The sequence below is a fragment of the Leptonotus elevatus genome, chromosome 3 (assembly GCF_054856555.1).
Source record: "Leptonotus elevatus isolate MCC_2025b chromosome 3, RoL_Lele_1.0, whole genome shotgun sequence".
NCBI lineage: Eukaryota > Metazoa > Chordata > Actinopteri > Syngnathiformes > Syngnathidae > Leptonotus > Leptonotus elevatus.
In genome coordinates, this window is record NC_141241.1 from 19,733,234 (window position 1) to 19,760,555 (window position 27,322).

General features: G+C 42.2%; 1 protein-coding gene across 2 annotated transcripts in view; it reads right to left on the reverse strand.

The window, feature by feature from the left end:
* Window positions 1-1,553: 1,553 nt before the first annotated feature.
* cdkl5 (cyclin dependent kinase like 5) overlaps window positions 1,554-27,322 on the reverse strand; it is a 52,085-nt gene continuing 26,316 nt past the window's right edge. Inside the window, exons 6-22 of one of the 2 annotated variants that reach the window (XM_086071469.1) lie at window positions 26,954-27,074; window positions 26,509-26,568; window positions 25,657-25,747; window positions 23,339-23,441; window positions 22,891-22,977; window positions 22,499-22,579; window positions 20,463-20,638; window positions 13,635-14,521; window positions 12,844-13,184; window positions 10,726-10,830; window positions 10,512-10,617; window positions 10,292-10,427; window positions 9,105-9,210; window positions 7,614-7,778; window positions 7,207-7,413; window positions 6,938-6,982; window positions 1,554-5,800 (exon numbers count right to left, since the gene is read on the reverse strand). In XM_086071469.1, coding sequence (XP_085927595.1) covers window positions 5,390-5,800; window positions 6,938-6,982; window positions 7,207-7,413; window positions 7,614-7,778; window positions 9,105-9,210; window positions 10,292-10,427; window positions 10,512-10,617; window positions 10,726-10,830; window positions 12,844-13,184; window positions 13,635-14,521; window positions 20,463-20,638; window positions 22,499-22,579; window positions 22,891-22,977; window positions 23,339-23,441; window positions 25,657-25,747; window positions 26,509-26,568; window positions 26,954-27,074 — 3,228 coding nt within the window. In that variant the 3' untranslated portion in view covers window positions 1,554-5,389. The remainder of the gene's footprint in view (window positions 5,801-6,937; window positions 6,983-7,206; window positions 7,414-7,613; window positions 7,779-9,104; window positions 9,211-10,291; window positions 10,428-10,511; window positions 10,618-10,725; window positions 10,831-12,843; window positions 13,185-13,634; window positions 14,522-20,462; window positions 20,639-22,498; window positions 22,580-22,890; window positions 22,978-23,338; window positions 23,442-25,656; window positions 25,748-26,508; window positions 26,569-26,953; window positions 27,075-27,322) is intronic. The other variant, XM_086071470.1, reaches the window with a different exon arrangement.

Here is a 27,322-nt window from a genome sequence, read left to right on the forward strand (position 1 = left end):
GATGGATCATGATTCACTTCACTGCTGTTCCTTCTGATGTTCCCAATTTGCCCACCGGGAGGCAGTAAACTACCGGTACAGTCACGCAGACACACTAAGAAAAATGGTCTTCTTCTATTGTTAGTAGCTCAGTCAGGTGCTGTAATGTCAGTCATTTTTCATAGAGGTTGAAGAATATACAGTATGTCTATGAGAGTGTGAATTAGGTCTATCTATATGTTATCTGTCTATATAAGTTTGAATTTGAAAACCTATGGGTGCGAATCGATAGGCATGCCAGTGCTGTTGACTATTTTCCAATATGTTAGCATTAAGCTAGTGGGCCATTCTTAAGGAAACAGTGTTTGGTTGTTTTACATCCACTGTATACGAACACCAGATGGCTCAAGGCAGCGTTGGCAGCGTTGTCGCTGGTCGGCCATCTTAGGATAGGGGACTGCTCTGGTGCGTTTTGCTGTAGATTAGAGGGTGGGAATCTTTGAATGTCTCACGATTCGATTAGATTCAGATTTTTGGTTGTGCGATTCGATTCAGAATCGATTTTCGATTAAGAACGATTTTTGATTCAAAATGATTTGATTGACAATGATTTTTGCTTCAATTTATAGATGTTCAACGAATCGTAATGATCTACTCCAGTCTGACTCGCTAATGCAAAAAAACAACTTTTATTGGAATAACTTGATCGTGACTTCTTCCTTCTACTCTTTAATGTGGCTACAACTTAACAGTGTATCAGACCGCGTGAAATCACACTGCCCCGAAGTGGTCAAATCGGGTACAACATGAACAGCGCTCCCAATAAAGGCACACACAAACAAAGGAAAGACGGTATAAAATAATTTAAATAAAATCGACTTTGGGACATTTAAAATCGATTCTGAATCGTACTAAAAGAGAAGTGCGATTCTTAAGAGAATCGATTTTTTGGCACACTCCTACTGTAGATGATGATTTGGCCAATTAAACAATTGTAACCTGCTGAATTATTGACGGATTTACAAACGGATTGGTTTATTACAAACTTTATTAACATGGCTATGATTCAGGGTGAATTTTTGTATTGCCGATTTTTTAATTAAAAAAAAGTGGTATAGTTGTTTGTGACAAAAAAATTGAGCAATCTACAGCTGTCTGTGTTCCATATGTTATGAGTGCTCGAGCAGACCTGTCCCAAGATGGCTGCCCTATGACGATGTTACTTCGCAATGGCTGCGCGCATTAGCCGTCTAGTGTTCTCATAGATAGCCATGGCTTTATATACACCTTGTGGAGTTTCCTTTGTTTATTGTTTTCAACTTAAATTGGGAGAGAAAACAGCTTGAATCTTGTATAATTTGATAAACAAGTGCTTATGGTGGCAGTAAACTTAATTAATCTCACTTCACAAATAGTGGCAAATAGTGAACAGTTCAAAAGTAATTCAATTAAGGATTCATTATATTCATTTCGAAATAGGCTCTTATCTCAAGACACTTTTTACCCTGGGCACCAAAATGTCCTTTTCATAATGTGTTCTTTCTGCCAGTGAGACAAAACAAATGTGTACACCATTAAAAAAAAGTGTAGATTTTTATTATGATATCATTTTAAGATACACTCTATTATTTCTATTTACACCTTGTAAGAAGTGGGCATCTGTGTAATGAAAACAAGGAACTGCTGTTTTCTGAAACACATTCATAGTTGAGAGCAGAAAAAAAATCTGTGAATGTATGTGAAGTTGTTTTTTTTTGGGGGGGGGGGGGGGGGTTTGAAGCATCTGTTTTCATATAAGGCTTTAGGTCACGAGCAAGGCAAACTATGTCAACACTGTTTCTAGTGAAGATGTAAACAAATCAAATACAATCAGTACTTTCCATAACGACAAGATGAGGCAGCTCAAGGATAATGGCAGATTAAACGTGCACCCTTAATCATGGTCTCCCTCTCGACTATATTAGGCTCCAATTGAAGTACACTGATTTGACGGTTTACTGCATCAATCAATCAAATCTGTCAGTCGGTCGGGTCAATTAATCTTATTGCTTTAATCAGCCAAGTGGCTGGATGCTTTTTTCAGTATTTTGCCCTTTTTAGACGGATGGATCTATTTCTACCATGAATGCATAAGTCTACACACCCCTGTTCAAATGTCAAGTGATTATATATATATATATACATATATATATATATATATATATATATATATATATATATATATATATATATATATATATATATTGAGAGAGGAAGTAAAAATAAATGAGACACCCTTTTGAAACTGGGGATGTGGCTGTGTTCAGAATTAACCAATTACAGGAAATGAGCAAACACCTGTCACCATTTAAAGTCCATCTAATTAACCAAAACAAAGCACAGATGTTGCTTTTTTTTGTCAAAGAAAAAAAATGCCAGGAAAAGTCTACCAGAACACCTGAAATGTATTTGTGGTTACTCAGATGCACGTTAAGTGGTGGCAAGTGTGTGAGCTTGTGATTGGTTAATTCTGTGTGCAGACTTGTGAGACCACATGATCTGAGTTGTTTATTTATTTATTTTTTATTTCTTATTATTAAATTGAGTTGTACAAGTTTTAAGTCATTTTTTTCCACGAAAAGCTGACATTTGAACATGGGTGTCTATCTATCTATCTAGCTAGCTATTTATCTAGCTAGCTATCTATCTATTTATTAAAAATATAAATTATCCCTGATTATGACCATTTAAAATCATTCTTAAAATGTAAACAAGTATCAAGCAATTGCAAATAAACACAACATTGAAGAAAAATGAATGTGTCTGCGTTGTCGTGGTCAATACGCGTCATATGACGAACTGTCACCAACAAGCATGCAAGTATTAGCTAACTAGCTACGGTACTCACAAAGTCAGGTTGAGGTTGGGATCAGTAATTATTGTTTGTAGTCTTTTCACCGGGGGTTGATTTTTTTCACAAACTACTCTCCGATTATTTCAGAAAGTTACAAATGTCGTGCGTCTCCACATTTTATCCTCATTTCAAGATGCTCACTTTTCACAATAACACTTTCTTGATAACAAAAAAGATGTAGCAGCAAGGAAGAAGAGAGCGCTTGTCAATATGTTGACAAGCAGCCACGAAATGCTTTTAACTGCTGGTCACGTATATTCATGAATGGAATCTCTAATACAACCCCCCACACACACACTTGGGGTACTCATTATCATCTCCAGGAAAGAAACATTAAAAGGGGGGGGGGGGGGGGGTCTGTTGATACCATATCAAAATGAACAAAAAGGACGTTCACTATGAAATAATCTTTGTGACATATTGTCAACACATACATATCTATTCATCTCTGTGTCAAAGTAAAGCTCTTGTTAAATTACACATTTGACTCTATATATCCTTATAATAATTCCATATAGCTTATTGGGGATACAGCTATAGCTTATATCCTCGGATGTAAAACAAATAACAATAAATTATATTGATATAAATCTTTTTCTCTCTCTGTCTTATCAAATATTTGAAAGAAAACAAACATTTTCTTTAGTGGCCACCAGGGGGCGCGGATGTGCTGCAGTTGTGTTCTGTGACCAGAAGGTGGGAGCAGAGGCAGTTTCTACTCCTCCAGGCAGAACAAGAATCCTGAAAGGGGGAGGAGCCCTAAGGAAAACCGTTTCAGCGTTTCTTCCATTTTCTTCATATTCAGCTTAAGGTCCTTGTACTAGTACATTCTCTGTCCTCACTACCAAGACAATTCAGCGCACTATTAGAATGACTTTGCCTTCCTAATGAGTTTGTTCCAGTACTAGTGCCACTTTTGGCTTGTATGCAATAAAAACCCGTCGAGTAAACTGTGTTGTTCAGGTAACAAAGTTCATCCCAACTAGTAGGCATGTGTCACACACTAGTAGTCTTCTTGATAGCATGAATGCCTACTAGAAGTTTTGCCATACTAGTAACGTGCAATTGACCGAGGGTAGTGGAAGAAGTAATATAAAAAATACTAGTAAGACAGTTATTCTAGTAGTACGTTGTAGTTATTCTACAAGGGTGCTGAATTGTATTTTACTAGTGAGGACAAAGGATTGTACTAGTAGATTAGTTTATGGACCTGAAGCTGGATAGCGAATAAATGTTTCTTTGATATACATCTTTAGATCCATGTACTAGTACACTCTTGATCCTCGCTCGTAGGACAACTTTGGAAAACTATTCGCACATTGAGGCAAAACTGCTATTTGTAGTACTAGTGACTAGGGGTGGGAATCTTTGAATGTCTCACGATTCGATTTGATTCCGATTTTTGGGTGTGCGATTCGATTCAGAATCGATTTTCTATTAATAACGATTTTAGATTCACAATGATTTGATTGACAATGATTTTTGTTTCAATTTATAGATGTTCAAGGAATCGTAATGATCTACTCCAGTCTGACTCGCTAATGCTAATTAGTGCGCTACTTGCGGCACTTTTATCACTCAAAAGAACGGCTCCACGCTGCAAAAAAACAACTTTTATTGGAATAAGTTGATCGTGACTTTTTCCTTCTACTCTTTAATGTGGCTACAACTTAACAGTGTATCAGACCGCGTGGAATCACACTGCCCCAAAGTGGTCAAATCATGAACAGCGCTCCCAATAAAGGCACACACAAAGAGAGGGAAGACAGTATAAAATAATTTAAATAAAATAGATTTTGGGACATTTTAAATCGATTCTGAATCGTACTAAATGAGAATCGCGATTCTTATGAGAATCTATTTTTTTGGCACACCCCTACTAGTGACGTTATTAAAATTCTACCAGCTACCAACTAGTGCTTCGCTAGTACTAAAATTAGTACACAGAAATTAACTTTTTGCTTCACTAGTAACATGTACAACAGTCATCCTCCTAGTACGCTAAAGTTGTCCTAAGAGTGTGCAGAAATCTCATAAAGGCAGTAGTAGAAAAAACACAGGCATTCTACTAGTGCGCCCTAGTTGCAACGAGTGTACTAGTGAATTGTCTTCCTGGTGAGGGCAAGGAACATACTAATACATTATCATTGATTATCAACTAAATAAATACTTTTCATTCAATTCAGCACATTAGGCTGCACTAGTAGAATGACTGAGAAAAAGCCCGGCCCACCGGGCATCTGCCCTGTATGCCAGATGCCCTACCCTTGACCTCGACCCAAAGCTGGATATCAAGGTTAAGGAACAAATGCTTTAAAGTGCTTTCCGTATGGTTTGCCCCCTTGCAAGTGCATGTTTGTGGCGTGTCCACATCCGACCTTTGTCCCAGCTCGTCACGTCGCAGGAGTGCAAGAAGCTTTCAGGTAAACTGTAACTAAAATCAAACGGCGCCCTCTTGGATCCAGCAGGTGCGTCCACGATGAGCCGTAGCGGAGGTGGTACGGTTTGAGGTGGCGTTTAGAGCGCCGTCTCCTTCAGGTCATTGAGGTTTGGCATTCTGGTGCGGGAGGCTCGGGTAAAGGTGGGTCCGTTTTGCCCCGGTTTGATGCCCAGCTGCTCGGCCGTGAACTGCGCACCCTCGGCCCGCTGCAGCGCCGAAACGTGCCAGGCGGACTCCAGCTGGCCCGGCAGCGGGTAGCTGGCCTTGCGGCTCTTGGTCTGGGACGAGCCGCTCGTCCCGGAGTGGCCCCGGCTCTCGGCGTGCCCCCGGCCCTCGGGGTAGACCGCTTTCGAGGAGGGCTGAGGCGGGTTGGGGAGAGGCGGCTGGAAGCGCAGGTCTGCGGGAGGGGGAGGAGGTGGAGGAGGCTGGCCTTGGTTTGGGGAAGGCGAGAGGTGAAGGAGCCGGCGAAGGGACTTCAGCGGTTGGCTCTGCCAGTGAGAGGGACGTGAAGGGGTCAGAAAAATACTCAAGTATGGACATTGAAAAAAACGGACTCATTGTAGTTACTTACATTACTTCCCACCATAACCGTATTGGAAACATAACTCAATTCATTTCCATCGAGTAACTAATAAGTAGTTGGGTTTCTATCAAAGTCTATGAACATCATTTCCTATCAGTGACTGTACTACTTGAGTATAAGTATTTATTAGTTACTGACTTGAAGTAATCTAAACTAACTATTTAGTTAGGTTTCCATCTTGTGGTACAGTCAGTGGAGAGAAGTACCAAAGTACAAATACTTTGTCACTGTATTTACTTAAAAGTAGGGGTGTCAAGTGATTAAATTTTTTAATCGTAATTAATCGCATGACTTTTTTTCATACTCTTGTTTACATAAAAGTGGGAAAAAAATTTAAACAAATAGAAATATATACAGTAATTTTATAATGATAGATACAATTGAGTTAAAATTAAAAAGATGACTGAATTGTAAAAAAAAAAAAAAGTGTGATATTGATTTGTGTTGAAGTCAGTTTTATGCCACTAGATGGCATAATTGCATTTGTAAGATGTTAGTGACCGCTCAGTTCATTTTTCTTTTCATATTTAAGAGCTATCTAATCTTTAACATGAAGTTACTTGTGAAATTCTGCAATTTTTTAAAAAAATTGTAAAATACAACTTGACCCCAGTCTTCAAAAATCGATGCATTATTATTAAATGTATTACAGGTCAATTTTGACGTGGACGTGTCTGCTGCGTTGTGATTGGAATTCCCTCAATACAGGCTTTCTAAGTAAGGGGCGGTCATCAATCGCGCGTTGATAAAATAAGTGGCGTTAAAGCAAATTTAAATTAAGGCTGCAATATGGAACTTTTTTCCCCAAAATATCTTTACAGTAGCCTTTTTATTTGACCATTTATGACTCAAATGTCTTCTAATTAGTAGATGAACGCCTTAACTGTTCACAATGGCTACTCCTGCAAGCCTCTGGCCAATAGTTTTCGGACTGGATTCGGGTTAGAATTTCCCGCGCCCTGTCTGCGGATGTGACGTCGTGCGCGGTGTGTATGTGAAGAAGGGTACGTGCGGTTGGGGCTCCGGGTGGCGGCGTGCTTACCGTCACTTGCCTTCGGTGCAGGTTGGCGTGAGTTCGCTTCCCTGCCTGAGAGACCATATATGTGTGTGAGTGCACCCAACAACAAAAAAAAGGGTATGTGCAGTTTCATTTTTTGTCAGCGGGCGGCAGTAGCGATTCGAAATTGAATATGCTATGTTCAGTAGATTTAACTCAAAATTAACACACTCATTTTGACACCCCCACTTAAAAGTAAATATATATATATATATGCCCACTCATGTACTAGAGGGAAAATATAAAGTTTATACCTGAGAATGTGAGTCCATTGCTTTTTCTGCCGGCCATTCATTCACTCTCTCTCTTCCTCTTTCTCTGTCTCGTTCGCGGTCCCGGCTCTGCTCCCGTTCCCGGTCTCTGTCTCGGGAGCGCTCTCGGTTTTTCCGACGGCTTCCGTGGTGAGAGGATGACTTGGAGCCCCTCTGCAGGGACAGATGCTCTTGGGCATTCCCGGGTCCCTTTTAGCAGCAAAATATGAGGTAAGGATAAGTAGTCTCCTGGAGCCTAGCACAAACACGCCCACCAGTAGTAGTAGTAGTAGTAAATGCTTGAATAGCTTTCCATAGTGGACATGTTGTTTTGGACCCGTGACAATCCTCATGCGGCTGTGGCCTGAGCATTGTCACATAGTCATGTGTCAGCGCTGTGCTCGGCTTACTGTTGTGGCAGGATATGGCGGCGGAGGAGGCTGCTGCTGTAGCATTGGCGAGGGCACCACCGGAAGGACTTTGACAGCCGAGTTGTGCTTTAGGCTGTTCTTGGAGCTGAAGAGCGGGAAGAGGCTTTTCCTGATGCTGGGGTTCCTCCCGTCCGCCATGTCAGTCTGTGGAGAGGAAAATTGTCAGCCTCAGCAGCTGCACAAAATGTATTGGGGTCACTGATGGATACGTTTATCCGATGATGACCATTTTATGAATTGTCATGTGGTACGACAAAAAGAAATAACCCATTTGGGACTTTTATTTTGAAATACATTTGAAGACAGGAGTTTGTATCATCCACAAGATAGTCAAGAACACATGGGAGTAGCTCTGAGGTTTGTACTTGACTCACAAGCATGTAAAAAAGTTACCCTTGTAGCATCTGGTATGTAGTAGTCATATTTGGATATCATGTGGCATGGCCTGAAAAAAAATAATATTAATTTTGTCCAACAAATGTAGATATTTTCACTATAGTTTTACTTGTGTGGCTACCTAGCTTGCTTTATTTAGATGGCTAATTGTTAGCCTCAAAACTTTTATTTAAGTTGAAAATACTATGAAAATACATCTGGTGCAACCATTGTAGAAAGCTGTACAGTATGTCCTAAATTGTGGATAATAGTAAAATTGTAGATAACAGTAAATAATAATGTTTTTTAATAATAAATCAACTGTGCTCAGTCTGGTCAATGACTCATTAACATAAAAACAAACAAATATCACATCTGTAACATGTAAAATGTGGAAAATGTGACGAGGGTTGAACCTTTATTAAAGTCACTGTCGATGCTTTATTAACTCATTCACTGCCATTGACGGTTATGAACGTCAAAAAATCATTTGAACTATTTCTATTAGTTTAACATTTTTTTTCTACTTTTGTTAACAAGAGTAGGAAAACCTAACCTAGATTTTGTTTTATTGTACATTTAGAACAGATATAAAATGATTAATCGTGAGTTAACTATTGAAGTCACGCGATTAATTACTATTAAACATGTAATCGCCTGACGCCCCAAAATTTTAATAATCATCTTGTCAGGCAATTAAAAAATGTAATTGTAATTAATCGAATGACTTGACTAGTTAACTCAAGATTAATCACAAATTTTATATCTGTTCTAAATGTACAATAAAACATATTTTCTAGGTTTTCATACTCTTGTTAACAAAAGTGAGGGAAAAAAAAGGTAAACTAATATAAATAGTTGAAAGGAATTTTTGACGTTTATAGCCGTCAATGGCAGTGAATGAGTTAATGAAGGATTCTGTCCATAATTAGACAAAACAAATGTAATCTGAAATTAATCATTTTCAAATGTATTCCAATGATTTTTGCTCATTTTCAATGTTTTGAGTTTGTTTCCCCATTGAACAACATGGTCAAAAAAATTAGCTCAATTGCCATCAAATAAATTCGGTCAATTGTGTAAAAGTGTCCTTACTATTTGTGTTTTCTTCTTTTTCTTTTTGATGGCTCTAAAGAAGCCTTGTTTTTCCTTCTCCTTGACGGGCTCTGGAGGATTCATCACCATTGCTTCTGCGGTGCTCCTGAAAAAGGAAACAGTCATCATCATCATCATCTATGTGTGTAATGGCAAGACCACATTGTGATAAATGACTTCATTGTCATCCAGCGAAGAGCCTTAAAACGGCGATACAACTTCTTTCTTCTCTGTATGACGCGCAGGGTTGGGAGGGTTACTTTTAAAATGTAATCCATTACAGTTACAAGTTACCTGCTAAAAATGTAGTTAGTAACATAATCCAAGTACCATAATATTTAAGTAATGTAACTGGATTACTTTTGGATAACTCCAATATTGAGTATGCTCATGAAGACAAAATAAAAATAAATATCACCACAATATATATTCTATACAATATGCCCCTTTTATTTGCGGATGATAGGGACCCGGGCAGCCTACAAATAGCAAAAATCCTTGTGTAATTAAAAATCATGTAGGCGATTGATTGATTGATTGATTGATTGATTGATTGATGGCCATATGCTGTTTTCGAACTGTCACTGAAAGCAACCACACCTCTCAGTTTGATAGATAGATAGATAGATAGATAGATAGATAGGTGTGGGAGGAAGATTTGTTTGGAAGGTGTAACTCACATTATGGTTGTAGGCTAGCGGGCTAGCTAGCAAGAAGCTACAGCGCGTAGCATGCCGCTGGACTTCTAGCTCAAACTTTCGCCATTTCCTCCTCCCGTCCGTGAAGCTTTTTGAATCTGCCCGCGTGTGAAGGACACGACTAGTCAGTAGCAACGGTCCCACTCATGGGCATGCTCTCTCTCTCTCTCTCTCCCTCTCTGTCTCTCTCTCTCTGTCTCTGTCTCTCTCTCCCTCTTTCGCACTTTCTCTCATCGTAGATAGAAATTGTAATCCCTCAAAGTAATCCCCATTTTTAATATATGTACCTGTAACTGTAATGGAATAAAGTTTTTTTTCTTTTTTTGCAAACTGCTTACTTAACGGCGGTACATGTATTCCGTTACTCCCCAAGCCTGATGACGCGGCATCATTGTTTAATAGTGCCTGAGGATTTTCATTAAACGCATTTACTGGGGTACCGGCTACTGTTCAATGTAACTTAAAGTTCTCTTTAAAAAATCTTCTCACCAGTCAAAGGCAGTCTGGCGTTTGGAGTGGTTGGCCATGGAAACAGGGTTGCCGGGGGCAACGGGTACGACTGGTCCACGACCCTGCCCAACACCCTCATGGAAAGACGAGGAGTTATCTGGTCTGGGCGACGGGACTGGACAGACCCAAGACAAGAAAGAATGACACTTGTTCCTTCTTATGATAACATGACATCATCCTGGAGCTTTTTGGTGATTACCTCTGTAAAAGCTGCCAACTCTTCGAGGCATTGACTCAGTGAAGATCATGCGGTTCTCCTTAGATGACCCTCCATCCTCTCCATGAGGGTCGTGATACATTCCGACCTGTATGGTCACAAAACAGAGAGTCTCACTCTCATTGGCTTGTTCGTGAAAGTGGCGCGTGAGCAAACATGCGGTCTACTCTTTGATGTAAGGCATGTGGTGTCAGACCTCATTTTTAGGCGGTCGCTGAGTATGAAAAGCAGGAGGGTTGTCTCTCGTTGAATCTTTGATGGAGGCACAAGGGTGGCTCATGTCTTTAGGGGACTGCTCGCTCTGTTGAAGATACAAACATGTACAGGTCAAAGCAGACTTATGGACAGTTGTTTGAGCATTTAGTTGGCAAATACAGTGGAACCTCGGAGTTTGAACGTTTCGGAACTCGTACCCCCAAAAAAAAGTTTGAACTCATTTTCGGAGTTGGAACACCCAAGCTAAGCCGAACGTACCTTGAAAACGGGTAGCCGAGTGAAGTCGAGCAAAGCCGAGCAATGCCGAATGCTCACGTTGCGTTAGTTGAGACGATGCACTGCTCATTTCCAGTCAGATCGTGAATATTCCCGGAGGTGCTCCATACTCACGAATGCATTTAGATTTTTCCACAACAATTTTCTTTGCCATGGGCCCAAAGAAAGACAACAGTGCCAGTGGCAGCAAAGAAAAACATACAGTGCTACGAGCCACAGTGGAATTAGGAAGGAGATGATTGCGTAGTTGTAACTACTGTGACTACTTCTGTAAATACTGGCACGAGGCACTTAGCTGTTCAACAACGTGCCTGACGTTAAACAACGCACGCAAGGACCGCTTAGTCGTCTAACAATATGCCCAATGTAAAATACACAAACTCAGCTTTGAACTAAAGCTAACATTAACATAGCATTTATCATCCACTGATGCCATCACACCATAACAACAAAAAAGATAAGTTTTTATTTTTATTGTTTAAATACTGTACAGGGTGCAAATGTAAAAAACATAAATAGAAATTAAAATAGGAATTTTGAGTTTTTGGAGCTTAGGAACAAATTCATTGCATTTACATTATTTCCTATGATAAAAAGTGTTTCGGAGGTTGAACAATTCGGACTTTTGAACACTTCGCAGGAATGAATTTTGTTCAAACTCCGAGGTACCACTATATAAAGAATGGGTAGAGGGGAAAAAAACAAGACTCAAGCTTTTCTCCAGTATAAACATGGAAAAAAACTTAAAGCATACCATTTTGCTCTCTCTCTCTTCTGTCTCTCTGTCTCTCTGTCTCTCTCTCTCTCTCTCTCTCTCTCTCTCTCTCTCTCTCTCTCTCTCTCTCTCTCTCTCTCTCTCACTCTCACTCTCTCTTTCTGTCCATCTATCAGTCAGTCTGTCTGTCTGTCTCTCTCTTTCTCTGTCTCTCTCTCTCTCTAAGTCTGTCAGTCTGTCTCTCTCAGGCTATCATTCATCTGTCTGTTTGTCTGTTTGTCTGTCTGTCTCTCCCTCTCTCTCTGTATGACTGTCTATCTGTCTGTTTGTCTCTCTCTCTCTGTGTCTCTCCTCTCTTTGTCTGTCTTTCTCTCTCTCTCTGTGTCTCTCCTCTCTTTGTCTGTCTCTCTCTCTCTCTCTCTCTCTCTCTCTCTATCTATCTATATATATATATATATATTTACAGTGCTGCTCATAGGTTTTTTGTATAAAATAATAAAATAACCTTATTAAATGTTTAGTCATAGCCAAATTCTACAATGCTGAAAATAATGGACTTGAACAACACTCTCAGTCTATCTGTTTCTCTTTCTCTCTCTCTCTGTTTGTCTGTCTGCCTGTCTCTCACTTTATGTCTGTCTGTCTCTCTCTCTCTCTCTCTCTCTCTCTCTCTCTCTCTTTCAGTCTATCAGTCTGTCTGCCTCTGTGCGTGTCTCTCTCTCTCTCTCTCTCTTTCTCTCTCTCTTTGTGCCTGTTTGTCTGTCTGTATGTCTGTCTGTGTCTCTGTCTGTCTGTCTGTCTCTCTCTCTCCCTGTTCCTGTTTGTATGTCTGTCTGTGTCTGTGTCTGTGTCTCTGTCTCTGTCTCTGTCTCTCTCTCTCTCTGTCTCTCTCTCTCTCTCTCTCTCTCTCTCTCTCGCTCTCTCTCTCTCTCTCTCTCTCTCTCTCTCTCTCTCTCTCTCTCTCTCTCCCATCCCAATGCATTGTCTCTCAACCAAACCGTTTTGTCCACAGTGGTAAATCCGGGCTGCCGTGACCACCAAGAACATGTAAAAGTAGCCTATAGGCAACGGTAGTGATACCACACCCAGACTATTGCCATCACTAACCCTTGTCATGCCATCCGTGCAGTCTTCCCTGGAGGAGCTCACTGAGTGCCCAGTGAGTGTGGTCCTGTGCTGAAGTTGCGGGGAAAGCAGCTGCAGACTAGAAGCTCGCGTCTGTATCGCCTGACCCGGAGGGGGCAAGCCCGCCATCCCGGATTCTACGCCATGAGGTCGATGGCGCTCTCTCCTCACGTACATAGAGTGGCGTTGAGGTCGTTGCTGAGAGGAGAAGGGGGACGAGTAACCCAGGCCATAATGGTACGAATCGTGTGGGGAGGGCAGCGTGTGGGTGGACGGCATCCCTGCACCCCCTGGGTCTAAGAGTTCTGGAGCCTTCGCCTCCTCTGTGGATGAGACGGGAGATGTATTTTCAATGATCTACCATTCATCAATTTTTTACCGTTTTTTGGTACTGTTCAAGGCTACGAGTGAGATGGAGTCGTCTGTAGCTTGGGCCAAAACGTGGGGAACACCGTGCTCCTTCGAATTGCATTTTCAAGGGTGTGGATTGGTTGCTAGTCAATAGTAGGGCACTGCCCTACCCACCCATCCATTTTCTATTATTTTTGTTTTGCTAAGGGTCCCTCCCGGGAGCTGGAACCCATCCCGAACATATAAGCAAACATTCACACTTTCAGTCTCTCCTGTTGTAGACTGCTGATGATAATCTAAGATCAGTGGACAGTTCCATCTGAGAACATCCAGATTAAGGATAATATCAATTCTAATTGAATGAGGAAATATATTCAAAAGTTTACAGAAGGTCAAATCAGATAGTTAAGTATTCAACCTACCCGGAGCCAAAGATTTATGTCTGGACTTGTGTCTGGAGGAGGAGTCGAGCGTGCTGCTCTCCATGCGGACGTTGCCGCTGCTACGGGATGCGGGGCTGTGTCCTGAGCGATCGCTGTGTCGTGCCGAGGGGCTCCCAGGTGGCCCCGGGGCACCCGAAGGGGCATTGAGGTCCAGACAGCTCGCAGGGAAGAAACGTGCGCTGGGTCCCACTGCCGTTGTCGTGTTGGAGTTCGGGTCGTCCGGGTGAAGTCGACAGTCGCTGAGGTTCCCGACGGATTTGGCATCGCTCAGAGCGCCGTGGCTCTTGGACAGGCTGAGATAAGAGGCGGAGCTTTTGGACGACGACGACATGGATCCATGGGCTGAGTCGGCCACGCTGTGGGAGTGTCTACCGTGTTGTTTGTCTCCTCCTGACTGTAAGGTGTTGGTCTTGCTTTCCAGGAAGGTGTGGCGTCCACTTTGCTGTTGTTGCTGCTGTTGCTGCTGCTGCTGCTGCTGCTGCTGCTGCTGCTGCTGCTGCTGCTGCTGCTGAGAGCGAGAGGAACCGCTGGGCTTGCTCAGGCCATACTTTGCACCATGTCCTTGTTCTGGCAACTTGGGCGAAGCTCCCAAATTGAAATCGAATTCGGATTTATTTTTGACTTCTTTGGGACTGAGGAGGTGCGGCAGGTTGTTATTGGCCAGGTCTTTGCTGGACGAGGCTGAGCGATTGAGGGTCTGGGACAGGTACTGACTCTTGGGGTGAAGGGTGGGACTTAAACTCGACGGAGGTTTGTTACCATTTAGGAAATTCTCGTTGCCAAGGTGATGGAGGTCACCATGACGTGGGAGACTTGAACATTCTTTGCTGTTGGAGCGGCGTTGGCTTGAGCTCTTGGTGAGACTCCTAGAGGGACATGTACAAATTAGTGTGCTTGCTTTATATCTGGCCACTTGGGGGCAGCACAACAAGCTGAATGCACCACCAGTATATTATAATAGTACAAATTTATAAGAAAAGAATGGGCGGACTTTTTGGAAATAAATGACTCTCCAGACCTATCTCCAGCTCTTCTCTGGGAAACCGGGAAAGCAGTAATTAGAGGTAAAATTATATCATATTCATCTTATAAAAAGAAACAGGATCAAAAATTAGAAAAAGACTTGGAAGATAAAATTAAACAACTGACGGATGAGTACGCAATAAACCCAAATAACCAAATATGGACTGACTTACAAAATACAAAAATACAGTTAGACGATATGTTAACTAAAAAGACAGAGTTTATAATACAACAATTGAGATACAACAACTTTGAATATAATAACAAATCAGGTAAATTTCTTGCAAACCAACTTCAACGTAATCGGGAAAAATCGCTTATAACGGCTATTAAAGGTACAACTGGTGAATGTACACAATCACCAGAAGAAATTAATCAAATTTTTTATAATTATTATCACAACTTATACTCAGAAACTAATAAACCTAACCCAGAGCATATTGAGGCATTCCTCAGTAGCTTAAGTATACCTCAGGTAACTACTGAATATAAAGATATGTTAGATGCACCACTTACTATAAACGAGTTGTACAGTGCTCTAGATAGTATGCCAAATGGCAAAGCACCCGGCCCGGATGGTTATCCGGCTATATTTCTAAAGCACTTCTGGTCAATGCTTGCTCCACTATTCTTAAGAGTAGTAACAGAAATTAAAACTAATGGTCACATACGCCCACACATGAATACAGCAGCAATTAAACTTTTATTAAAGCCAGAAAAAGACCCCACCCTTCCATCAAGTTACCGTCCGATTTCACTAATTAACACTGATATTAAAATTATCACTAAGGCTTTTACATCTAGATTAGAAACAGTAATCCCGACAATCATTCATAGCGACCAAACAGGCTTTATTAAAGAGCGTCACTCTACTAATAATATTAGAAGGCTCTTTAACCTTATTAGTATGTCACAGCGGCATGATAAAAAGGCAGTTATTATATCATTGGATGCAGAAAAAGCTTTTGATAAAGTTAACTGGTCCTTCCTCTTTGCTGTTTTAAATAAATTTGGCTTTGGGAAGTCATTTATTCACTGGGTGTCAGTATTATATGATTCTCCTAAAGCTACTGTTACTACTAATGGGATTATATCTAAGAGTTTTACTCTACAGAGAGGCACAAGACAGGGATGCCCACTGTCGCCTTTATTATTTGCAATATTTATTGAACCGCTTGCATTAGCCATACGCCAGGAAAGAATGATTCAAGGAATTCACTCTGGGGTAACAGAACATAAAATTAATCTATATGCCGATGATATTTTACTTTATTTAGAAAAGCCTGCTATTTCATTAGGGGAAGTATTTAACTTAATAACTAAATTCTCACAGTTATCAGACTATTCTATTAACTGGACAAAATCAACACTTCTACCTATTACAGAAAATTCATGGAACCCTGCAAGCCAGGACCCATACTACTCATTTCCTATAGGTAATTTAAAATACTTAGGCATAAAAATCTCACCTAAATTAACTGATTTAGTTCATTTAAATTTCACTCCACTTCTGGATAGCATTTATAGTGACTTGGAGCGCTGGAATAATCTTCCTATTTCTCTAATAGGACGAATAGCCACTATTAAAATGAAAGTTTTACCCAAAATAAACTATTTTTTCTCAATGATTCCATTTAAACCTACGGCTAACTGGTTCCAGTTGTTGGACTCAGCCGTTACAAAATTTTACTGGAAAAAAAAAAAGAAGCAAAGATTAGTCTATCTACTCTTCAGAAAAATAAATCCAAAGGAGGTCTAGAGGCACCAAATTTTATGCACTATTATATAGCCAACCAGCTACAATATATTATTTTATGGGCACAACCCAATAGAGATACTAACTGTTGGCTGGAACTAGAACAGAAGGATTGTAATAACCTCAGACTCCTAGATTTACTCTTTATTACAACATCGATTAAGCGCCATAACTGCTTTAAAAATCCAATGATTTCCGCCACCCTGACTGCCTGGTGGAAGGCACTAGAAATGACAAAAGCCAAAGTGGAGCCCAGCGGGCTTTCTCCCCTATGGCATAACCCCGACTTTCAAATTAACAACCAATCGTTTTATTTGAATGTGTGGGAGCAGAAAGGAATTACACATCTCCACCATCTCTTCTCAGATAATATGTTTATATCATATACATCCTTGCTCCAAAAATATAAAATAAAAAACGGAAACTTTTTACATTATTTGCAAGTTAAAAGTATGATAAAGAAACAAATTCCAACACTCCAGGGTACGCTCCAACCGCCTGTTTTAGCTAAAGATATTACCAAGCTTTCTCCGACAACAACAAAAAAACTCTCAAAAATATATAAGTTACTTTCATATACTGATAAAACGTCTTTACCCATCTCAAAATGGGAAACAGACTTGTCTATAGCTCCGGAATCTGTCTTTTGGATTCAAGTTTGTGAAAATGTTTTTAAAATGACAAAACACACAAATTTACAACTTATCCAATATAAAATTATTCACAGAACATACATTACTCAATATATGATGAAGAAAATGGGACTCTCAGACTCCGACATTTGTCTCCAGTGTTTACAAAACACTACAGACACTTATTTTCATGCTTTATGGTTATGTACTCCGGTTATGTGTTTCTGGACTAAAGTCTTAGAAAAACTTTCCGCTGTCTTGGACTGTAGGATACCGTTCTCTCCAAACTTGTGTTTGCTAGGTGACTTAACAACAATTGACTTACCACATAAACAATTTCAATCTATACTTGTAGCCCTTACTATCGCAAAAAAAACAATTCTTGTTAACTGGAAAAATAAACAAACTTTGAATATCGACCAATGGTCTAACCTCCTCATAAATCATATTTTAATGGAAAAAATATCTGCCTCAAATAAAAACCAAATGTCAAAATTTAAAGAAACATGGTCTACGTATATAGAATTTTTTAACCTAAACTTGGATTTTAATTCTGCCTGTTAGCGAGAGCCACAGCAGCGTTATAACTGGCATTGATGTTTCTGTATTAGGCAATTTGTAACTAATGGTTGTGTTTCCATAGTCAGGAACCCGGCTGCTGCCAGCGGGATCGAGCGGATTCACCTCCGATGGGCACCAGGGGTTGATATTCGGATTCACGGCATGCCAGTGGGTTAATTCTGTGGGTGCTGTCCCCCCTGGCGGGGAGTGGGCGGGTCTGCCCCTCTGTTGGCTGCTGGGTGGCGGCTGCGTCTTGGCCGTTCCCTGGGTCTCTTGGGGGGTGCTGCGTTGCGGGGCTTTCCCTGGTGTCGGGGGCGGCGCCGTTCCGGCGCGGTCCGTCGCTCTGGGCCCGGCGACGCGGTTCGGGGCCTGTGGGCCGCCGGGGTGCCCGGTGGTTCCCTCTCCCCTCCCCCTTCCTCCCCCTTGCTGCCTCTCCCTCCTCGCCTCTCCCCGCCCGTCCTCCGCCTCCCTGTCCCCTCTCCCTCGTCGCCCTTCCTCCTCCTCTCCCCCTCTCCTTGCGTCCCTGCCGCTGCCCCCTGCCCTTCTTGTCGTCCCCTTCCCTCCTCCCTTTCCCTTCCCCGGTACGCCTTCCTTCCCCTCCCCTGGGCCGGGGGCTCCATCCATGGCCCGGGTCTCGGTGCTATGGGGGCCGGCGGGGGTGGCTGGGGTTTGGTGTCGTGCCCGCCCCGCTCCGGTGGGCGTCCTGACACCTCGGGCGGGACCCAGTATCCGGGGGGCGAGCCCTATCGCCCCGCCGGACGGGTCCCATATGCCCGCCGGGGTCCTGGTGGGGTGGGTGGGGGCTTGGTGGGCCGGTGCGCCTCCTGCCCCCGCCCGGTTGGGGGGGGCCCCGCTGGTCACACCTCTTAACTCACTACACTAGGTTTGCACAATACACTTTTATAGACATATAGGGCACATAACACACTTTGGGGGGTGGGGTAGGGTGGAAACACCGTCTTCACCCTACAACTCCCCTCCAATTTTAATACACCACACAACTTGTGGGTGGGGGGGGGGGGGGCTTGTGGGGGTGCCATCGGTTGGGGGCCGCAGTATAGAGCAGTGCTGCGGTCCCCTGTCCGTCACCCCCCCCCCCCGCCCTATCTATTTTTTTAATGCACCACATACACTCAGCAACATGCTTGGGTGGCGGGTGGATCGGAGCGTGGGAATATCATTTCCATCGGCTCCGGTTCACCTGCTCCTAATTTTAATGCACCACACACACACACTTGTATATACACTGGGTGGGGTCACATTCACGGTTTAGGGGTAGAGTTCGCCAGTCCGCGAGCTGGCGGACTCAGTAACAGGGGTTAATTTTCACAAAGAACGCTGGGGTGACGACCGGGGCCTTCCCCCGCTGGGCCTGGGGTTCGGGGGTGTCGGCCGCCCTCCGGTGCCCCCATCTCCCCCTTCTGCCCCCGGTGTTCCGTCCTTCCACACGGCGGGGGGTGGGGTGGGCGCGGCTGCCCTCTCCGCTCCGCTGTCCGGCCCCTCTTCGGCGCCGGTGCCTGGGTGCGGGTGGTCCCCGGGGGCTGGGGGTCGGGGGTTGGGGGGCTGCCGGTTGGTCGGGGTGGGGTCGGGGGGGGGGCGGCTTTGTTGGGGGGGGGGGGCGGTGGTGGGGGTTGCGGGGTGGGGGGTGCTGGGGGTGGGGGGTGTCTGGGGGATTGGGGGCATGGGGGCGGCTGGGGCTGGGTTGGGGTGGGTGGCGGGGGTGGATGGGGGGCGGGGGGTTGTGGAGGGGGGGCGGGGGTTGGGGGCCGATGGGGTGCCTGGTGGGCCTGCAGTGCCCCGTCCTGCTGCGTTGGGCCGGGGGCGCGGGCCGTGTTGGGGCGGGGGGCGCTCCTGCTCCTGGGTTTGCTCTCCGGCCGGTGGCCCTGGTGGGGCCCGGGGGTCGTCCTTTGGCGCTGCCGCGGCCTGGGGGGCCCTGAGGTGTTGCGCTTGCTCTGTTCCGGCGGGGGTCGACGGCTCCCCTCTTTGGTGGAGATTTTCATGCATGCCAGATCCACCACACCAGCATCTACCGAAACTCAGACACAATCTGTTTCCTCCTCAGGTTATTGAATCGGTGGAGGCTGGTGTCTCGGATCTCACGCGGCTTCGTCTGTCCTTCCTTCCTTTTCTCGGTCTCTCCGTTGGTCTCTTGAGGCCTCCCTGATTTTATGTTTTTTGGATTTGTTGGGGTCTGGATGTTTCTTGGGCTGGGGAGGAGTTCTGGTGGGGGGTGTCTGGTCGGTGCTGGATTTCACCTTCCTTGGTTTTCTTCGGTCCCCTCGGGTCTCCTGGTGTTCGATTTAGGTGAACGGTATGAGATTTTTTTTTTCTAATAGGTTTTCTGGTGAGCTAACAAACACACGCACGCACGCACGCACGCACACACACATACTCACCCACACACACACAAAAAAAAAATGTATGTATGTATGTATGTATGTATGTATATATGTATGTATATATGTGTATATATATATATATATATATATTTAAAAAAGAAAAAAAAAAAAAGAAAAAAAAAGAGCAATGATGATGACATTTCCGAATGAACAATACTGAGCTCTTGAAAGAGAAAAAAAGAAAAAAGAAAAGTATATTATAATAGTAAAGAACCCCTTTGTTTTAGTCAATGAAATGATACTCTGACGATGATATGAGATCACTGGCACATTGTTTCTTGTAAATTTGGTTTAAATCAAATGATTTTAGTGAGTGCACTAAGATGGCTACAATAATAATAATAATGAAAACCATCATGATAAATTAGTAACACAAAGGAGTATGCATTATTATTTCCTGTAGCTAAAGTGAAACTATAAGCAAAGTTTACTGGACCTTGTTGGAACTGTGTTCTCTCCATGATGGTGTGTTTTCCTCTTGGAGGAACGTGGCGGGTTGGGCGAGGAAGGCGAAGGCCTCTCTCTCTCGACCTGCCTCAGAGGCTGGAAGGCTGGATGATTCAGACTCTGCTCAGTCAGATAGCGCTCAGTAGGGTTGAGAAGCAGCAGGTTCTGATGAGTAAGACACATGTGCATTCAAGGGGAACTCTAGAAGAACATTTTTATTTGCAATTTGTGTAGTGTTCCCTCGCTATAACGTGGCTCACTTTCTGTATCGCAAATTTTTTTGTGCAATTTTGCATGTATTTTTATTTTTTTTACAGTGATGTACCTATTTTATAAAATTTATGAAGGTTTGAACATTGTCAATGTTTAAACAACAGAGAAATGTGAGAAAAAGTAAAAGCCTCAATGAGAAAAGTGCATACACTGTGGGGTGAGGGGTTTTAGAGCCTTAAAACATTTATAATAAATGTAAAACTTAAAGCTAACTAATTCGCAGATTTAATTTATTGCGGGTATTTTTTGGAACCTAACCCCAGCGAAAAATGAGGGAACACTGTATTTGGATTAATTAAGCAGATTAATTTATCCATTCTCATTTATCTCAAGAGACACCCAGTTAGGTCTTATAACACCCTTTGCTGTTGACTGAAATTTTACATCAGACTGCCCTCGGGCTCGCATTGTGGACACCACGCAACCAAACCCAGAAAACAGTTGCGCTTTATTAGTACAATTTTATAATGTCATTATAGTTCCAGTGCTCTCTTCCCTAATTAAATAAATACAAAATTCTCCATATAATTAGCGCATTGCAAAATATTGCCATCATAAAATGAACCCCACGGTACATGGAGGTAGCGCCTGAGCCCTACTGCGAATAGTGAAAATCAGTGAATAACTAAAATTCTTATTTTTTTCAGCCAGTTTTTCAGCAAATAACAGAAAATAGTTAACCCATTGACTGCCAGCCCAGTTAAAATGGTCTGACGTCTACATCCGTCAATGGCAGTGAATGAGTAAAAAAAAAAAAGTGTAGTGTTTGACATCATATTATTGCAAAATTTTTTACCACTCCTCGACCTGCCCGACATTAAGCCTTACTACAGTCGTAGTACGAAATCGAATTTTGGCTGGCAGTTTGAACAAGGTAATAATAATAATAATGCATTGGGTTTACATAGCGCTTTTTTGGACACTCAAAGACACTTCACAGTGGTTGCATTATTCGTGCGCTCACACATTCACACCGTGGTGGCGGTAAGCAACTTAAGTAGCCACAGCTGCCTTGGGGCTAGCTGACAGAAGCGTGGCTGCCAGTGTGCGCCTGCGGCCCCTCCGACCACCACCAAACATTCACACCCTCCATACACCAATGTGAGTAGCACTGGAGGCAATGTGTGTGAAGTGCCTTGCCCAAGGATACAACGACACATGACTTGGGGAGAGCGGGGATCGAACTGCCGACCTTCTGGTTACTGAACGACCGTCTCTACACCCTGAGCCATGGCCGTCTATATGGACACTTCTCAGAAAGTGTTAATCAAAACTACAAAGGTCCGTGACAAGTAGCGGTAAGTCGGCTCTCTCTCGTGGTACATAAAAGAATCATTGATTTTTTATTTTTTTTGCCCAGTGCATTTGTTAAGAAAAGTTGTATCATACAGTTACATTTAATAATTTGCAATTTTTTTTTATTGAACCTGTGCGTGCAATTTTAATTGCCTCGTTATTTAATTACAGATTTTGTATTTTCATCTATCTAAGCGCATAATTATTGACGAAACTGTGCATAATGTCGCAGTGTCTAACAACATTATTAAGTATTGGTTTTGAAGAATAGAACCTGTGCCTCATTTTTGATGAACAGTTGGAGTACTTGGAAAGCCAAGTTTTTTTTTTTTTTTTTTGGGTGGTACATGGTGTATGAGCATGAGAACCACTGTTGTATATGTACCTAATGCAGTGCTTTGTGTTGATATGCTAAATTCTACATCACAATGTTATTGTATTGTGTTTGAATATTACCTTCATAAGATCCAACATCAAACCGCTTAAAATGCCTTGGTACTTTCTCTCCAATGTCTGAGGATGAGTAACTGAGGGAAACTGAGACACACACATGCACGCACACACACAGAGACAATGTTAAACCTTGATTTCTTTCCCCAGCTTGTAAGACGTTCTAATTGGCTAAGGTCACACATCACTCGATGACAATCCACTGCACGCACACACATATACACACACACATTAGGCCCTGTGGAACATTTTCTCCTGTGGTTTGTTTTTGTTTCATGAGTCACAGCACTGCACTCAGTCATGAAGATGCGAGAGAGCGATAAAGAGAGTGAAGACTGACGAGGAAGAGGAGGACGAGGAAGATGACACAGAGGAAAAACATGGCGTGTGTGTTGTACCCTGATTCCATGAAAGCGGGTGTTGTTGTAGAAGAGTTTCATCTGCTCAGCAGGAAGTGGCCCAAGGACCTTCTGAATAGTGAATAGCTGAAAATAGTCATAATAATAATGATTAAAAAAAAAAATCGTTAGTGTGATTGAGATTGTGGGACTAGCATAATGAAAAAATAAATAAACGCAACTTTGTGTTTTTTTTTTTTTACTGCACATACTAAGAAGACTACGACTTCTAGGAATACTAGTAAATGTTGTCTTTCTACTAATGTTTTCCCCCCACTAGCTGTGCCACCTTTTGCCTATTAGTGCACAATTTAGACGGACATCAAGGATATCTAACTTCTGGACTTTTGCAATGTGTCTCTTCTCGCGTTCTCATTTTTAAATGATCATCTACTAATAAAAGGAGAAATCTGAGCATATCATGCTAGGATGTTTTATTTGAACAAACCTGATCAATCTCACTTTCCCCTGGAAACAAGGGCTGCCCGTCACTCAGCTCGCCGAGGATGCACCCCACTGACCACATGTCCACCGCCTTGCCATAAGGAGCCCTGACATGACCAAGAAAATGTGGCAAGCCGTTAACAGCGCATTATGACCTCAGCGCTGAAATGAGAAAACAAGCGCTAGAAATGAAGAGGAGAGGAAAAAGGAATAACGTTGTTGGTGCGGGGAAATAAAAAGAGAGATGGGAAGCGATGCCCATAAAGCAAACGGCCATTTGCGGGAGAATGGAGCTGAGAAGCGTGGTGAGAAAAGGCGCGCGATCTGGCAGCAGCCGAGCAGAGGTGGTGTTGGAGGGAGAAGATTTGAGGGGGTGGCATTCAAACGGCGTCACAATAAATGTTCCAGGGCATTTACTAAATCAGGCAAGCGCATCGAGTTTACGTGACTTCAGCTGTCTCTCAGCTAGACTGGACTTTTAGGGCAGAAAATCACATTTCACACAACATAGCTGCATGAACAACACAAATCTCAAGATTGAAAATGTAAACGTTGTGGAGGACAAGAGCAAACAAATAAAAATAAAATACTTACAGTAGAGCATTAAGTCCTGCACCATGGCTTTAATCTTAACCCTTACATACTGTTCATTTTCCAGGGACACATGGAATGTTCCGGGTCAATTTTGTAATAATTGTCTACATCAAATTGTGAACTACATATCTTTTCAAAATGTATTAATAGAAAGTCTGAAAATGGATGGTTAAATGGATGGAGGAAATGTGTATTTTTTTGTTTTGTTTGGTTTTACAGTTTTCTAGTTTTCTTTTTTTTCTTTTTTGATAAAAACATTTATCAAACAATATGTATGATCGTTATTATTCTGTTTTACTCTCTCACCGTTTGGAGATTAACCCGTGGCCCTTCAAAATCCCAACAAGTGCATATTTCTGTGGGAACAGACACTTCTTAATTAAGACTGTTCCAATAAATAGATACGCCCATTTTTGGAATATGGTATTAGTTTAAATGTGTCTAAAGGCCTAGATACACCAATCCGACGTCGGCCAAATGTGACCGACGCCCACCCCCGACGTCGGCACGTCGTGTAGAAAAATGACAGAACCGACACGACTATTACGTACCTTCAGCACATGCGCGAGAAGTAATTCCCCTCCGTACCATCGGCGGCGGTAGTCATTATTCCTAAAGGCAACAGGCAACCTCTTTACGGGGCAGGATATAAAAACGTAAACAACTCATACCTTTGTTGAGTTGAGTACTGTTTATCCGCGTTGTCACTTGCTCTTCTTGCTCTGTGCGTTGATTCGCTAGCTAGCAGCCAATCACAGTGATCAAATGCCCCCGACGCCCGACGCCCATTCAACGTGTCGAATTTGCTATATACACTGATCAGAAGGCGCATGCTGTCGGCCCAACGCTGTCCGACTCCCGACGTCGGATTGGTGCATCTTGACCTTAAAAATAAAAAATTCCTTCCTTTCCTCAGTCTTTCCTTTGGTCTCTTGAGGTCTCCCTAATTTGTTGGAATTGAGATGTTTCTGGGGTTGGTGAAAGATTCTGGTTGGTAACCCGCAGGGTAGTAGGTGATGTCTGGTCGGTGCTGGATTTCACTTTTCTGTCTTTTCTTTGATCCTTCCTCGGGTCTCCTGACAACCTCACTACTCTAGCTGGATTCTGAAGTATTCGGTGTAGGTGAACGGTATGGGATTTTTAATAGGTTTTAGGTGAATTAATGAGCACACTCTCACACGCACGCACATATGCACACACACAAACACACGCACATGCACATACTCCAAAAAAAGAAAAAGAGAAAAGAAAAGAAAAGAGAGAGCAATGATGATGACATGTCGAATCAGTAAGATTACCGAATGAACAATACTGAGCTCTAAAAAAAAAAAAAAGAGAAAAAAAAGTCTAAAATTAAATTATGCAAACATTGCAGCACAACTATAAACATTTTATTTTTGGTGGATTTTGGGTAAACTTAGGTAAAGTAATCACAATTTAATTGAAGGTGAAAGACTGACATTTAGGTTATTTAGGGTATTTTTGTTGCTGTCAAATGTCAAAACAGTTCAAATTTGACCCAAATAGTAGTTGAAGGTTAAAAACTAAAAGTTCCCAAACTTTAAGATCCAGCCTCACAATGGAAAATGTAAGCGATTTTTCATGCAGTGAGCGCACAAAATGTGTCTGATTTTGAACCTCTCAAAATACAATAAATAAACAAATACATACATATATAAATGAACACTCGAGTATCCAGTATTTCCATAAGGTTTGTGTGAAACTCACCCAAGCAGCAGCTCAGGTGAGCGGTACCACCTTGTGGCTACATACTCAGTGTAATTGGCATCAGTTCCTTCAGACAGGTTGCGGGCAAAACCTGAGCAAAAGCCACACAAGTTACTAAAAATATTTCTTCTTATTAAAATGAGTTGTACAAGTTTTCTTTATTTTTTTTCACGAAAAGCTGACATCTATCTATCTATCTATCTATCTATCTATCTATCTATCTATCTATCTATCTATCTATCTATCTATCTATCTATCTATCTATCTATCTATCTATCTATCTATCTATCTATCTATCTATCTATCTATCTATCTATCTATCTATCTATCTATCTATCTATCTATCTATCTATCTAGCTATCTATCTATCTATTTATCATCCCTCCGTCTGTCCATCCATCCATCCATCCGTCCACTGTGGATGTTGAAAAATGACTTATGTTGAACGAAATCTATGGGACTTTTCTCAGGCTCAACAAACCATTAATCTTTCTCTACATTTCACAAATATTCTTTATAATTGTGTTAGGGGTGTCCGCTATGCATTTCATAGTATTGGTTGGCAGCTTTTCAATTTGCAGAATTTTTCCTGCTGGTATACAGTCTACAAGGTGATAAATAAACAGTGAGATTTTTCACAGGTCAAAAAATAAAAAGAATAACTACGGTGATTACTGCTAATATGATAGCGACGCAGTGACTCAGCCCACGGTGTTGTGTACTTTGATTGAACAGACAGTAAACGTTTATTCAGCCTGCAAAAGGCTATCGCGACATAAGTTGAAAACATGTTTATACTGCACTGAGCATCTATTTTAAATGACATTGCCACGCATGTGAGGAATAACTCACCAAAGTCACAGAGCTTGAGGACATCCTCGGAGCTGATGAGCAGGTTCTCTGGTTTGATATCTGGAAGAGCGGGACATCCAAACACAAATGACTTACTGACATATTTTGACTATTGATGAATGTATCTGCACGAATCCAGAACAATGTTCCACCCACTTTTTCCATTGTTACTTTTTTACACTAGACTATTTGAGAAAAGTAAGGGATGTTCAGCTTTTGGTTGGAATTTCAGGAAGGCCTTTACAAGTGAATGAATTTGACCTTGTTTAAACATTTGTCTATGTCCTGTCCTGTCCATGAATGGACAGAAGGTCAAATCAAGTTCACGTAAAAGGGTTACCAGTACATTTTATTTTAGGTTCATCCAGAAATGTGCCCCAAAAGGACTGACACTAGAGACAGAAACCATTACCATGCCATTCAAAAATAAAGAAAACTATTCCACCTCTGTGTACGATCTCATTCTTGTGACACCAGTTGATGGCTTTGATAAGCTGGTAGATGTAGCTTCGCACTTTATCTGGTGCTGCACCATTAGGAAGTTCCTCCAACAGCTCCAGCATGTTCTGCAAGGCACATTCAACAATTTGACATTACATGGGCTAAAACAGAAAAACATTATCCATCTATTTTCTACTGTGCCTGCCCTGCCCTCTTTTAGGGTTGCGTGTGAGCTGGGACCTTTCCCGGCTTCACACTGGGCTGATTGTCAGTCGATCACAGGGACAGAGTGGCAAATGCACGTGGCGGGTTGCTATATTCAAAATGGACAGAGAAACAATTTGGTGCGCATTCATATTCGCATATGCCATTT